Source organism: Rhinatrema bivittatum, chromosome 1, assembly GCF_901001135.1.
Source record: "Rhinatrema bivittatum chromosome 1, aRhiBiv1.1, whole genome shotgun sequence".
Lineage (NCBI taxonomy): Eukaryota > Metazoa > Chordata > Amphibia > Gymnophiona > Rhinatrematidae > Rhinatrema > Rhinatrema bivittatum.
In genome coordinates, this window is record NC_042615.1 from 713898118 (window position 1) to 713913649 (window position 15532).

At 40.7% G+C, this 15532-nt stretch overlaps 1 protein-coding gene across 1 annotated transcript in view; it reads right to left on the reverse strand.

Moving 5' to 3' along the window:
• Positions 1-15532, reverse strand: part of ZSWIM6 (zinc finger SWIM-type containing 6) — a 357080-nt gene that overhangs the window by 62491 nt on the left and 279057 nt on the right. The window contains exons 6-7 of the mRNA XM_029576468.1: positions 10894-11070; positions 10480-10626 (exon numbers count right to left, since the gene is read on the reverse strand). Of these exons, the coding sequence (XP_029432328.1) occupies positions 10480-10626; positions 10894-11070 (324 nt within the window). The remainder of the gene's footprint in view (positions 1-10479; positions 10627-10893; positions 11071-15532) is intronic.

Consider the following 15532-nt stretch of genomic DNA (forward strand, 5'->3'; position numbering starts at 1 on the left):
CTGTTACTGTTTGTCTCCACAGGGAGTCCATTCCATGCAGCCAATACACTTTCCTTGAAGAAATATTATGTCATATTACTCCAGAGTCTACCCCTTCTTGTGCCTTATTTATGCTTTTGAGATATATGAATGTTTCTATCATGTGTCTCTCCTCTCTTCTAGGGTATATGTAATTAAGTCCTCAAGTTTCATTTTGTAAACCTTTTGGTGAACACCCTGCACCATTTTGGTAGCCTCTCTCTGCCTCCACTGGGTCTACATCCTTTCATACGAACTTTCCTTATGCACCCTATCCTCTATCTGGCTCTGACCACCACATTAAGACACTTTCACTACCTTGAGGTCATCAGATACAATCACCCCAATATCGGGGTCTTCCAAGTTTGTGCACATATATATTGCTCCCTCAGATTTCTGCACATAAAATACCTGATTCTCTACATTTTTGCACAGAATATTAACTGCTAAACACTCAACCAATCCATGAGTCTTTTACATCACATCACATTCTATCCCCCTTCAAGAGTGTGTCCATTCTGTTGTAGACCTGTGTGTCACCTGCCAAAAGGCAGACTTTCTTTTAAGCCCTCCGCAACATCATACAAAGATATTGAACAGAACTGGCCACAAGCCAGATCTGAGGCACTACACTAACTATCCTTCCCTAGAGTGAATTTCATTTAAGCATTAACCTCTATCACTAGTTTTTAATCCAGTCTACCACCTTGCGGCCCACACTCTGGCAGTTCATTTTACTAATTAAATGGGTCTTCTATATGAGACTATCAAAAGCTTTGCTGGAATCCAAATACACCACTATCCAGTGCACACACCTGATGTTATTCTCTGCTCATCCAATAAAAGAAATGGATCAAATTTGTGTGTCACAATCTGTTTGGTAAAATCAAGTTACCCTGGATCCTGCTGGAGTCCATATACTTCATTATTTAAATCTTTGATGCATTTGATTGCCTCAGTTATATTTCTTGTCTCAGTTATATTCCTTCTCCATCTTTTTCTTTAGAGTAAACATGCTTAGACTCTTCCGGGGTAATTATGGAAGAGCCCACATAAATCAGATATCAAATATGTGCATAAGTTAAATTTTTCAAAGCAAACTTATGTGCCTAAGTTCATATAGAAATTATCCCACAAGACTAAAAACACCTACAATTACACCTAGCTAATTTATGCACAGAAAGTTTTCACGAAAATTAACCTGCACACATTTGAAAATGGCCCCCCGGAATGCCTCCACTCAGTTCGTATACATGACATACAAATGCACATTCATCCTCATAGCAGGTACACAATTCTGTAAAAAGTGATTTCTGTGGGGTAATATGCTGTTTTACCCATGGAAATACCATTGAAAAGTTACCACCTAAATCTCATTTTATTGGGCATTTGGTACAGATTCTGCATCATTTTGGTGGCCCTATTTTGGACTTCCTCTATTCTATCTATATCCTTTAACAGAGGTAAGGTCTCCAGAAAACAGACAATACTGAGCATATGCAGACATTCCCAACTTTACAGTGAGCATACAAGGCCACTCTCAGTACCATTTTGTTCTATATGAAATCAACAGCTGTCAGTTCCATGGGGGAAATCACAATTTTGTTCTCGTTTAGTGTGCCTTTTTGGCATAAATTGCTCTTTTTTCATTGCAGGTGCCTGACTCTCTTTTCACCCCTTTTAGACTTTAGTCAGGTATTCCAAAATTAAGATTTGTTTTTTCACATCAGCTCTTGAAGCCTAGTGGCCCAGAAAGCTTAGTTGGCCTGTTTTATACCACCGAATCCTTTGATTTTGCTATGGCAATTTTTCGGCTCATGTCTCAAAAGAAACCAGGACCAGCAGTGTCAGCAAATACCCCCAAGTACAGCTGCACAATGTCTGTGTGGTTTGCCTGGGGGACAGAGATGACATGTCTGGATATAACTTTTATTATAAAATGACTTGCAGAAGTGGTCGGACCCAATGAGAGCACATGGAGAAACTCTTTAGGTCAAGTAAGACCAGCCCACCACCATAGGAGGCATCAACACTGAAAAGCATTGGGGTTACACAAGACACTCGCAATATATAGACATCAAGGGAGCATGAATCTTTAGCAGACATCCAATAAGGGCCAAGGAGATAGATCATTTAGCTCCTTCTACCTGAAAGTGAGAGATTACCCATCATTGTTACCAACATTGGGGGATTTAGCATTGATGCATCAAGGGAAAACAAGGAAGCAATATCAATCCCTGTCGACGCATGATGCTGGGAGCAGGGAGATAGTGGCTATGGCCATATGCCCTCCCAAAGAACTCTGAAGAGAAGGCTGCTCATCTTGAGGGTATGCAGTCTCCAAGGGCTTGTGACGCACTCCAAATAAGAATATGTGACCATTCAGACTGCTTCCCAACTTTTAAGGAGCTGAATAGAAGGATCCAAGAGGTGGTGAAACAATATCATTGATATTGATGCTGGCTGAGTGTCAACCAATTCTGGGGCCCCTAGTGCTACCTGGTGGTATGGCACTGATACAGAGAACTGGAGAGGTATCTACTTTGATTCCTACCACACACCATTGTCTATTTCCAATGCATCAGCGGGGATTCATAGGGGGTCTAGATAGCAACACTGAAGCTGAACCCTCCAGAGGCCTTATATACTAGACAGTAGCAGACTGACAGCCCTGACACCTTATACTAACTCAGAATCTGAACATTCTTGGAGTTATGATTACAAATCCATAGAAATGATGGCAGAAAAGGACCAAATGATCCATTCAGTCTGCCGAGAAAGCTTATGGGTAGTATCTGCTGCGTCATGCATGTTACCCCCATGCTTAATAGATTCCCAGACCATAAAAGTTGGGCTTTTGGTGGTTGCTGTTTGAATCCAATTCACTGTTACCCCCTGCTGTTGAAGCAAAGAGCAAGGTTGAGTTGCATCAAAAGTATCAGGCTTATTTGTTAAGGGTAGTAACCACTGCATCAGCAAGTTACCCCATGCTTATTTGTTTCCCCAGATCGTAGAAGTCAGGGCCCTCATTAGTTGCTGTCTGAATCCAATTCCTCTTTTCTCCTGCCATTGAAGCAGAGCGTGATAATGGAGTTGCATCAACAGTATGAAGGCTTATGGGTTAAGGGTAGTAACTGCCACACCAACAAATTACCCCCATGCACTAATTTCTTCATTTTCATCCTGTAGTTTTTAGGGATCCACAGTGTTTATCCCATGCCCCTTTGAATTCTTTCACTGTTTTTATCTTCGCTACCTCCTCCGGAAGGTCATTTAGGGCATCCACCACCCTCTCCATGAAGGAGTATTTATTGACATTGCTTCTGAGTTGTCCTCTATTTGAGTTGTTTTATTTCCTGACCCCTAGTTCTATTGATTTCTTTCCATCAGAAAAGGTTTGTTGATTGTGCATCATTAAATCCAAAGACTACTCTGAATAGGAGTCTACAGGTCTCTCCTCAGAAATTTCTCCTTCATAGGAGTCTGCTACACAAGATTTCTTCTTTGCCATGTTTGTTAAGGAAATAGTTGAGCCTATTTCAGTTCAGTTTGAGGAGGATGATAAATCCAGGACACAAATGTTGGGCATCTCCCAATGTCTGAACTCCAAGCACAGGCTCATCCATGACAGGATAGAAGGTATAGTTAATGTGGGAGAACTCTCCCTCTCTGTACCTGCAGTTAATAGGAAAGTGGACTCTATTGTGTCCAAAAGGCTCATGGATTTGAGAATGTACCAGACACTTGTGGTAGAATCTGCTCTCAAGGAGGCCAAGAGGATGAGAACTCGCACCTCAGTAACCCCTGGATGTGAGTCATACACCTTTAATCTTGCTGGGAGGAAGATTTACCACCTTATGCTCTCTTCTCACATAGTACCCTATCAGCTATTCATGGGCCAATACACATAAAACATAATGCAGACGATAAAGGCCCTGTTAATCTCTCTCCCTCAGGAGAAGTGTGATGAGCTGGAGTTACTAGTGGATAAAGGTCAGGAGCGTGGAAAATATTTGGTCAAATTGACCTACCATATACTTTTTTAATCATCAACAGACTCTGCCATTGGGATTAGAGCATGCAGACTTGTGGCTAGGAGCTTCAAATCTCTATTGAGATGTGCAGGACACACTTACTGATGTGACCTGCTGCAGAGAAAATCTGTTTGGAGATAAAGTCATTCATTGTGCCATGCTTCAGACACACACTCCATATCATCTAGGAGGAATCAGAGTGGAATGCTAATGGGGGGTGGGGGGGGGGGAGAATCTCCATTGTCAGAGGAGGTATAGTCTTATCCCCCCTCATCCTTGTCAACAGGGGCCTCACTCTCGACCCAGACAGCAGAGGCCTCCTAAGTCACAGCTGGATCCCCAATCAATCCTAGGACAGAGTTTTGACTAGATTCAGGAAAATACAGCCAGTATTTTGGTATCTGTTCTGAAGAACCTACCTGTGAGACTGATGTAATAAAGTATGCTTGGGAGAGTGCAGTTTTACCCATATAGTGTGCACAAACCTTACTCCTGATGCAACAAGGAGTTTTGCATACAGGTTAGCGCCCTCCCACGCAAATCCCTTGTTAATGACTGCATTAGCTGTTACTCCCAATGCATGGTTTAATTCATGTTCTCTTTATGCTAGAAATTTTTCTCTTAGTCAGATATGAAGTAAGGTTTCCAGCCCCAGTGTTAGTCAATGAGGCCGATTGGGAGTACATGGTGCTGGGGGATATGCACTGATTTATGTGCACAAATAGTGATTAATGTGCATAAACCAATCACTACAATAATAATAATATAATATATATAAAATATAATATATATAAAATATAATATATATAAAATATATATATATAAAATATATATATATAAAATATATATATATATAATATATAATATATATAATATATAATATAATATAATATAATATTAATGTGCATAAACCAATCACTACAATGTTTTACTTCTTGTTAAACTTGTTTATCTTTCCTTTAACTCTAATCCCAGTTAGAATAACCCCTGTTTTATTGTAACTTTCTCTTCCGTGCACTTGTTTATACTCCTGTAATGTATACTCTTATGTTTTAGTTATGTATGTTATAATGTATTGATCACCCCTTGTTTTATGTAAACCGACATGATACGTACTCCCGTGAATGCCGGTATAGAAAAACACAAATAAATAAAATAAAATAAATAAACCTTCCCCGTTCCCAGCAACTCTTTTAGAAAAAAAATCCAGGGCTTCTTCCTGGAAATGGGGAATACTCAGGGGCTCAGCCAGCTCCAGGCAACTCAGCTTCTTGGTCCTGGTCTGGCTCGCACTTAGGAGATCTTTCCTGCTCACAAGGATGTTGAAGAGGGCTCTGAGCAAGACACACATGGGAGCTGTGATTGGCTTTGGATCCAGAACGGCTGGCTGCGGGTCCAGGTTAAAGAAAGGAGCCGGGGCTGGCTGAAAGAAATGTTGAGGCTCTTACCTTCTCATTGACATTTATTTATTTATTTAAGGTTTTTATATACCGGCATTCATGATAAAATCACATCATGCTGGTTTACATTAAAACAGTGGTGCATAGAAAGAAAAAACAAACTGGAACTGCAGTGCGGAAGAAAGCAGTTACAAAAAACAGGGATGCTTAAACTGGGAGAGGAAGGAAAAAGAAAAGGTTAATAGCATTTTAAATATTTACAACGAACAGTTAAATGAGCTGGTTGTGTTATAGAACTTGAAGTTGAAGGACATTAGCTGGAGTCCGGGAAAGCTTGTTTGAAGAGCCAAGTCTTAAGTCTCTTCCTGAAGGTTGGGAGGCAGGGTTCCTGTCTTAGGTCTGGGGGGATGGAATTCCATAAAGGGGGACCGGCGGTAGAGAGGACCCGATCTCTCAAGGTAATATGTCTAGTGGCTTTGGTTGGAGGAACCTGGAATGAACCTCTATATGCATCTCTGGTAGGTCTTGAAGAATTGTGTAAGAGGAGAGGAATTTGCAGGTCGCTAGAAATATGTTGATGAATGATTTTGTAGATAACGGAGATGGATTTGTAGAGAATTCTGAAGTGCACTGGCAGCCAATGAAGGCTTTTTAGGATAGGGGAGATGTGATCTCTTCTTCTGGTGTTTGTTAATATTCGTGCTGCCGCATTTTGTACCATCTGAAGCGGTTTGGTATAGGAGGAAGGGAGACCTAGTAGGATAGAATTGCAATAGTCTAACTGAGAAAACTAATGCCTGAAGGATTGTTCTAAAGTCCTGCAAGTGAAAGAGAGGTCTTATCCTTTTCAAGACTTGGAGTTTGTGAAAACAGTCTTTGGTAGTTTTGTTGATAGAAGCTTTCAAATTCATCCGATTGTCAATTAAAACTCCAAGGTCTCTCAGTTGCGTGGATTGTGGGATGCCAGGGTGAGTGGAAGTGATGTTACTGTTCTCGGGAGAGATGAGCAGGAGTTTGGTTTTGGAGGAATTTAATACTAAGTTTAGACTAGTGAGGAGGAGTTTGATTTGTTGGTGGCAGTTTTCCCAGTGATCTAGTGTTTTCAAGTATGTGTCTTTAACAGGGATTATTATCTGAATATCGTCCGCATATAGAAAATGTTTTAGATTGAGGCTGGAGAGGAGCTGGCATAGCGGTAAGAGATAGATGTTAAAGAGCGTAGGGGACAGAGAGGAACCATGTGGGACTCCTACGGTTGAATTGTAACGTGATGATTCTTTGTTTTGGATTTTAACCTTGTAGCCTCTGTTGTTGAGAAACGTTTTGAACCAATTAAGTGCGGCGCCAGTAATTCCTATTGCTGCCAACTGATTTATGAGGATGGAGTGATTGACAGTGTCAAATGCTGCCGAGAGGTCCAGTAGAATCAGTAGAAATGATTGTCCTTTGTCGAGGCCCATGATGAGGTAGTCTGTCAGGGAAATGAGTGATTCTGTGCTAAAGGCTTTGCGGAACCCATGTTGGGAGGGGAACAGGAGATTATTATCTTCTAAGTAGTCTGAAAGTTGAGTGTTCACTAATTTTTCCATGAGTTTTGCTATGAAGGGCAGGTTGGCAATCGGGCGGAAGTTATTTGGGTCTTTAGGATCCAGATTTAGTTTTTTTTAGGAGTGGTTTGAGAGAAGCCAATTTAAGGTCCTCTGGGTAGAGTCCTTGGGAGAGAGAACAATTAATGATGTCCGCCAGAATTTTGGAAATGGAGTCTGGAATTGTCAAGAGGAGTTTTGTAGGAATGTGATCCGTAGGATGAGAGGAAGGTTTCATTCTCCTTAATGCTACTTGTATCTCAGTGGAGGAGATGGGATCGAAAGCTTCAAGACGGGTGCTTTTGAAGTAGAGATTAAAAGAAGTCGAGTATGAGGTGGTATTGGAGGGCAGCTGTGTTAGAAGGCTGGCAATTTTGTTTTGGAAAAATAGAGCTAGTTCTTCCGCTTTAGCTTGTGCTAGGTTGCTAGGAACTTCCAGGGGGTTGATTTGGGTAAGGCTAGATACGTAGGCAAAGAGTGCTTTGGCATCGAAGACCAGGTTATGGATCTTGGAGGCGTAAAAGTCCCTTTTTGATTTTAGAGTAGAGGACTTGTATTGGTGTAGTGTAGATTTGTAGGCGGAGAGTGTGCTGGCACATGGGGCTTTGCGCCATTTGCTCTCTTTCTGCCTTAAGCATTGTTTTAGCCTTCTAAGTTCATTGGTGAACCAAGGTTGTCTTTTGGAAGCATCTTGAGGGCCACTTTATGGAGACTCCCAAGCAGCTCCCCCTTGTGCAGATAAATACCGTGTCTTGCCCTGGCTCTGCGATGGATACTAGGAGATTCCTGACTGGTGGCCACTCCATGAAAGATGCCCGTTTTTGGCAGGGGATACCCAGGTCCTTTGGTCAGCTCCAGCTCTGCAGCTCCCACCTCTCACTTGTTTCCATGTGGGGGTCCTCCTCCCCTAGGTTGAGCTCTTCCCTCTCAAGCCTCATGATTTGTGCACACAAAAGAGCAAATCATGTTTTGTGCGCACAAATGACTAATCTACACAAAACATTTTATTTTATCCAATTTATTTCCCATACTCTCAACAAGGATCGAGGCAGGTTACAGCATAAAACATTCATAAAAATAATGTAAAAACATACAAAACAAAACAAAACTAAAAGAAAACAGAGAAAACAAAGTTAGCATGGTGAGCTAAGTGAAAACCTCATGGAAGAGAAGTGTCTTCAGTTCATTTTTATATTGTTTCAGATCAGTGAGAAGTTGAGGGTGTTCGGGAAGAGAATTCCATAGGGATGGGCCTGCCACAGAAAAGATCCGTTCCCTAGTCTCTGTTAAATGAGTAAAATTTGAAGGTATTTCTAACAAGCTTTTATTAGCCAAACGGAAGGAGTGAGATGGTCTATAAATCTTCAGCAAAGCATTAGAACCAGGGATCCTCTGAATTGTTGACCATCTTGTGCATCAGTCAGAACTTTAAATTCTCCATGTCATTGGCAACCAATGAAGGGAAGTCAAAATTGGGGGGATGTGTTCAAATCTAGGAGTTCCACAGAGAGTAAGGACAGCCACGTTTTGAACAAGTTGAAGAGCAAGCAGAGCATTAGCAGATACTCTCGAAAAAAGAGAAATAATCAATGAGGAAAAAAAAAAAAAGTCAGAGCTTGCTCACTGAGAAGTCTTCCGTATTAAGGGTTTCAACCTATGCAGCAGTCAAAGTATTAAATGCAGTTGATACATGATTTGTGATTTTTTTTTTGTGCATACAACTCATGAGTCCAATAACATTTTCCCCTTTCCATGAGTTATAATGTGCATTCAGCCTAAGGGAAAAAGCTGAGTGCACTTTTCGTTTTGCGCACCAAAATAGCATATCATTTGTTTACTGCATCGAGAGTTACATTTTTGTTTAGCACATGCATTACACTATCTTAACACAAAACTTATTACATCAGCTTCAGTGGGAAGAAGGCTAATAAGGTTTTACAGAAACTGTTGGATCAATATAACTTCAGAGAGCTGGGTTTTCAGGATACCTGACAACTATTGGAAACCCCACCAGACTGCCCACTGGAAGGCTTATGATCAACCTCTGCATCAGGAACTGCTTTTAAAAGAGTTATCCTTTTTCTTAGAGGCCTAGGCTGTCAAACCCATTCCACTATGGGGAAGACGGCAACGATTTTATTCTAAAATATTTAGTGATCCCAAAAAAACACATGAGGACTCTGACCCATTCTAAACCTGTGAAGCTTGAACAAATTTCTACTAAAGAAAAAGCTCTAGATAGTTTCCTTAGGTACCTTAATTATTTTCCTGGAAAGAGGAGACTGGCTATGCTCCCTGGATTTAAAAGGATACTTACAACATAGAGATATCCAAGTCACAGGAAATCACCACCTCCAATACTATGTTCTACATTTGGCCTAGCATCAGCATCATGAAATACTTAGCAGTGGTTACTTTGCAATTTCATACATTGGGTGTACATGTGCTCTCCTATCTAGAGGATTGGTTGACTCATGCATCTAAGCGGACTCTGTCCTCGAAAGCCCATGCCTCAAAAAATTGGTGTATAAGGTGCCACCTGTCTCTTGGGTCATTTTTGAACCATGGCACCGTCAGTGGCTTACTTAAAATCAACCTCCATGGTAGAAATCTGCAAAGCTGCAACATGCAGTTCTGGCCTTTCACACACATCTTACTGTTTGGATAGGGATTCCCAATCAACAGTATGTTTGGCCAATATGTTTTGCACGTCTTATTTGGGGTTTTATAATCCAACCCCATGCCATCTAAGACTCATTCTTATATTTTAGTTTGCCCAAAAAAACCTGAAAAGCATTAAATGGCCTGTTGCCAACATGCTTGCCTGCTGGAATGGTTGAATTTTTCCTTCTAATTAAGCTAGGGATTCCCATGTATGCTTGTCATCTGAAAAATCACAATTGGTTACCTCTAACAAGTATTGTCCAAGGATAACAGGATACAAAGACCTAACAATCCCACCCAGCTACACAGGAGTTGATTTATATACCTTTATAGTAAACAGAGCAGCCTAGTATGCTCACCACTGAAGTGGGAATTTTCACACATGTTCAGTACAGCAATTTCAAAAGTATAGAGCACAAGTAAAGCTCGGATTTGGGTTCTGTCAGCCGACATCATCCATATGTGATGACTGAATGTCCCTGCTGTCCTCAGAGAACGTCTGTTACAGATATGCGACTTCACTTGTCACCACTCTAAAATTCTTCTGATTCTGGCCACTGCCTTGATGCATGGGTTTGTTACCTTTGGGGTCCATCAGTTCCAATCACCCCAATACGCCTCCTTTATTTGGCACACATCAGTACCTCACTTCCCAAAGGCAGGTTAAACACAAACTGCTCAGTACTTTCCTGTTCTTTAATGCTCTAGTACTGTTTGATCACAGAGATACCAATCAGAGTTTAGTTCTTGTTACCAAATAATCCTGTCTTCATTTACCTTTTTTCTGAGCCCGGAACATTTCCATCTGCTTTTGCTGCTGCCTTCTTAGTGTATTCACAATAGCTATTGCTAGCCTCAGTGCCTCTCTTGGGTACCCATGAGATCGGAGTGCATCTACTCTTGCACATGCTGTAGGAACATGTTCTAAAACAGACACAATCATAAAATGAAGAGAGAAAAATATGGGTCAAAGTCAAATACTGCATCTGGTACAGGACTCAAAATTTGAGTCTATAAAAAATTTTTTTTTTTGAAAGATCATTTCTGAACTAGTATTAGAATGAAGATACTGTTGAAATCACCAGTCCCTTTCATCTCTCAATCCTCTTCAACCCTCCCCAAAACACAATGCCATAGAAACTGAACAAAGAAACAAGTCATGGAAAAGGTTTTTCCGGCTGAGCCACTTACCATGCCAGAGGGGCCACCCGTGAGAGTCAAAGAGTGAGTTTTCAGTGTCGTCATGGTAACAGTAGTTGGTGTATAGGTCACTGCTGATAATGTGTTGCAAGTGACTATCCTGCCAATGGAGATCGCAAGCCTCGATGGCTCGTGTGAACACCGTCCGATGAGGCCTGTTGGATGAATCTGGCATTGCCATAATTTCAGAAAGATGCATTAGCTTCTCATTAAGTGAATCAAGCATTCCCTTATATTGCACAATCTTATTTATCCCCCCTTATAATATTAGGCCTGATAGGATGCTGACAGTGAAGGTTTCTTGTACCCTTTATACTCTATTGGGCTAGTGTTCCCTCAAAAGTAGCCCCATTGGTCTTTTTGAAGAAAGGGAGATGGGAGCCAAAATACCCCAAAAAGGTCACTTCTCTTTCTACAGGGATATTTTATATCAGGCAAGACTATCAAACAACTAACTATTCCATGTGCCACTGCTATTTATGCCACTCACTGAAAGTATCCCATCCTCGCCTCACCAAAAAGATGGATTTACATTATAAATAAAATGTCATTTCTGGTTGTTTCCTGGACTTCCTCCCTTTCTATTAAGGTAGGGGAAGCACGCTTAAGTGAGACTATTTGTCTAAGCTGAATCGTAAAACATATTCCAGATCACAGTGGTGCCTTAAAAGAAAAAATGATCATTGGTATGCTACCTCAAACATACGGCATCACATCTATAGACAGAGTCAGATGTACTAAGCATTTTTCCATAAATACAGCATGGAAAAATTCCTTTAGTATATCTGGCCCTTAAGTGAACAAAATACCCAAACCTCAGCTCATTTAAACATGAAGGGATTTTTTTTTTGTGGTGATTGTCAACATGAAAACCAGACCTCACAAGGTTTGGGAGTCAGTTACCTACAGGGACTACCAGTATATCTATGTATGCACATAGGTTCATCAGTCACACTCAGAATTTAACTGGATGCAAGTTTAATATTTGTGAGAAGTATTTCACTCAACAGCACTATGTAGGATATTTAAAATTTCAGGTTAGCTTTTTCCTAGACATTTGTTCCTCTGGTGGTCTTATTCTTAGCTTTCCTTTACACGCTGAATTTTTTTTTTTTTATTTCTCATATTGCCGTATTATTTTATATGCAAAATGACCACTTTTATTATGACTATGCCCCTGTTTTTATTTTCCTCACAGAAGTGAAGTAAAACATTTTTATGATGATTATACTTGGTTTCTGATTTCTAACTGCTTTCTTAGATCTAGCTATAATCTCTCTCTCTCCTCTCTATATCTAAGGCAGTAGATCTGATTAATGGTGTTCCTAATAAATATGCTTACTATAAATCCAGAAAAACAGGAACATTATACAAAAGCACAAAGGAATGAAATTTATATTAATTTTGTATAAACTTACTCAATATTTTAATTATAATTACAATGTAAAAAAAAAAGAGTAGCTAGCACGTGTAATAAAGAGCAAGAAATGCCAAAGTATATTAGAAGTTGTTGATAATCCAAAGTCCTTATGAGAATTCTATAAAAGTGGAAACCCGCTTAGTGGACAATCAGTAAAAGTGTTCCGTAGGTTGGCTGCTCCAACGGGAGTCTGTATAGGCTGAAATGTTTACAACTAAGCACACCCTGACAAAAGGCCTTGAGATGTTTCGCCAATATTGGCTTTTTCAGGGGAGAGAATGTCAAAAGCGCTGAGCAGACATGCTGTATTATTTCAATTGAGAACTTAGTAGATGCTAACACAGCATTGCAAGACTTATCAGAGAAATGTTTCAGCAAAACTAGCAAGTTTTCAAGAGTTGCAGCATTCAGGGCTTCAGCAAATATCATAGCCAATAAGCAGCCCTGCCCCTCTCCAACAGTAGCCAATACAGGTTACTTTAAAGTTCTCAGAAGCTCATTACAGAAGTAAGAGGCAGTAATCCTGAAGTCCATCAGGTTAACAATGGACCTGTTTCTCCAGAAACTCGTCCAAACTTTTCTTGAAATCCAGTTACACTACCACTCAATCGCATCTTCCAGCAACAAATTCCATTGCTTTATTATGTGCTGACTGATAAAATACATGGAATATCTCCTACCTTTGTCTGAAAGGGTAAATAACCGTTCCTATTTACTTGTTCCAATGCACTCATAACTTTATAAGCCTCTATCATATTCCTCTCAGTAATCTCCAATTTGAACAATTTTAACTTGTTTGCGTTTCTTCATAAAAAGAGCCATGCCATTCCCTTAATCATTTTTGCTGCAGTTAAACCTCACCGAGGAAAAGTCAGCTATGATGAAATGCTGAGCTGGTGGCCAACATTAATATCAGCACTATACTCCTAAGGAGGAGCAAACAACCTGTAGAACTAATTTGCTCTGAAATTAGGGAACCGGGATAGCTCACGTCCTTTGATGTACATCTCTAATCCACTGCAGAGAACTATGGAAGCCCATGCTGCTTTCTGGCAGGGACATGAGAATAGCTGTATGCTCAGTACCTAAAATTAAGCTTTGAAATTAGGACAAAAAAATCCAGGGTGAAAAAAGATAAAGTTTATTTATTTTTCCCCAAAGAGTGTATGGTACCCCATTTTAAAGGCTATACACCTGTGGGGGCAGTGTTTCAAACCTACTTTTTTTTTTTTTTTAATTTTGGAACAGCTCTCACTTAGCTTCCTAGAAATAGTTACAAGAGTTGCTTAGCAGTTAGAGCAGTAGGCTGAGAACCAGGTAAGCCAGGGTTCAAATCCAGCTGACACTTTGTAACTTTAGGTAAGCAGGGATTTGGCGCCCTAGGCGAGCCTTCTCCCTTGCGCCCCCCCGGGTCGCGCCACCACCCCCCGGTCTCGGCCTAGACTCCTACCTCATTCTCGATCACGCCCACCGACTGTGTGGTTTTCTGGGTCACGAGCAAGTTAGGCACTGCTCGCGGCCCGCCAAATCTCCACTCCTCTGCCACTGCTTGCGGCCCCATATGGCTCGCACCCAGTGTCGCACCAAGGGTCTCTGGCACCCGGGGGCCAATGCATTTGTGTGCCTATCCAGCATCCCCCCCCTCTTAATCCTTCTTGTACTAATGCTTAAGGTCACCGAAAATCAGTGGCGTCTCTAGACAGAAGAATTGTTGGGGGGGTGGGGGGGGGGGTAGCCAAAATGACATTTCTTGATCATACCCACCTCTATAGCATGGATCCTGCTTTAAAATTGGTTATAAAAAAAAAAGTCCATAGGGTCTTCTGCGTCATTTTAAAAAGCTGGCCAATTTCACACTATAAATTATTTGATAGCCTCATTCAACTAATTCTATATGGCTATGAGAGTGAAGTCTGGAATATATAGGAAGGGACAGAATGTCAATACAAATCCTGCACCTCCAGTTCTGTAACTCTGTGCATCCACTGAAATTCCCCCAAACAATGGAGCTTGGATGTTTCCCTTATAGCTCATCATACTAAAAGATATTTTCAAATTCTGGTGTCACCTCACAGTAACAGCAGCATAAACACCTTCCACTGCCAGGCACATTGTGAACACAAAACCCCGCAAAAAAAAGACACAAACTCTATACTGCAATCTCATCGTAAAATAACAGTACTAACACCAAGGACTCAAACAACAATGACCCTACCTGTGAAAAAGCAAGGGTAAATATTACACTGGGTCCTAGAATACCAATACACCATCTACTGAGGAAACAAAACAAACCTGATTGCTGTAGATCTCTATACAGACACTATATGCTAGCAGAATCTCTCATCATGGTCACACACAGAAAGCAGAGACAGACCCTCACCAAAAACTGAACTGTAAAACGCATCATGCCAGACTCTATACAGTGTAACAATGGAAAAACAAAAATTTCACAATTCCTCGTGAAACAAATCAATAAAATCAAGATATATAAATCATTAATCATAAAATCATACAAATAAAATAATTTCAAAACAGCTGATGAATAGAATATCCAATAATTAAAGACTCATGCAAATTTTAAAAGTTTTACCAAATACTTAGATTGTAAGCCCTCTGGGCATAGAGAAATACCTACAGTACCTGAATGTAAACCAAATTGATGTCTCAGATCGAATGTCGGTATATAAAAAATAATAAATAAATACATTTCAAACAGCAGACATCACATACTACCCAATAATTAAAATAGTAGTCAATCAAGAGAAATGAACTTAAAAAGCCACCTTTAATTACCCTCTCCAGAAGTTCTCCTACTCCTGTCCCTTGCAGGCCACACCAGAAGCAGTAGTAGCTGCTGAAGCTGTCCTCACAGTCCTCTTCCTTAGGGACCACAACCAGTCTCTTCTCTCTCATATATATATACACACACACACACATACCAGTCATCTCCCTGATCAGTCTCTCTGGCCAGTCTCTCTCAATCACACACATCACCTCTCTCACAGCCACAAGCCAGCCAAAAACATGCTCCATCTCTCTTACACACCACACACATACACGAAGCACCCTCCCTGTCTCACATACACAAAGCACCCTCCCTGTCTCACATACACAAAGCACCCTCCCTGTCTCACATACACAAAGCACCCTCCCTGTCTCACATACACATTACACTCTCACAGAAGCACCTTGCTTTCAGACTTGCAGCAT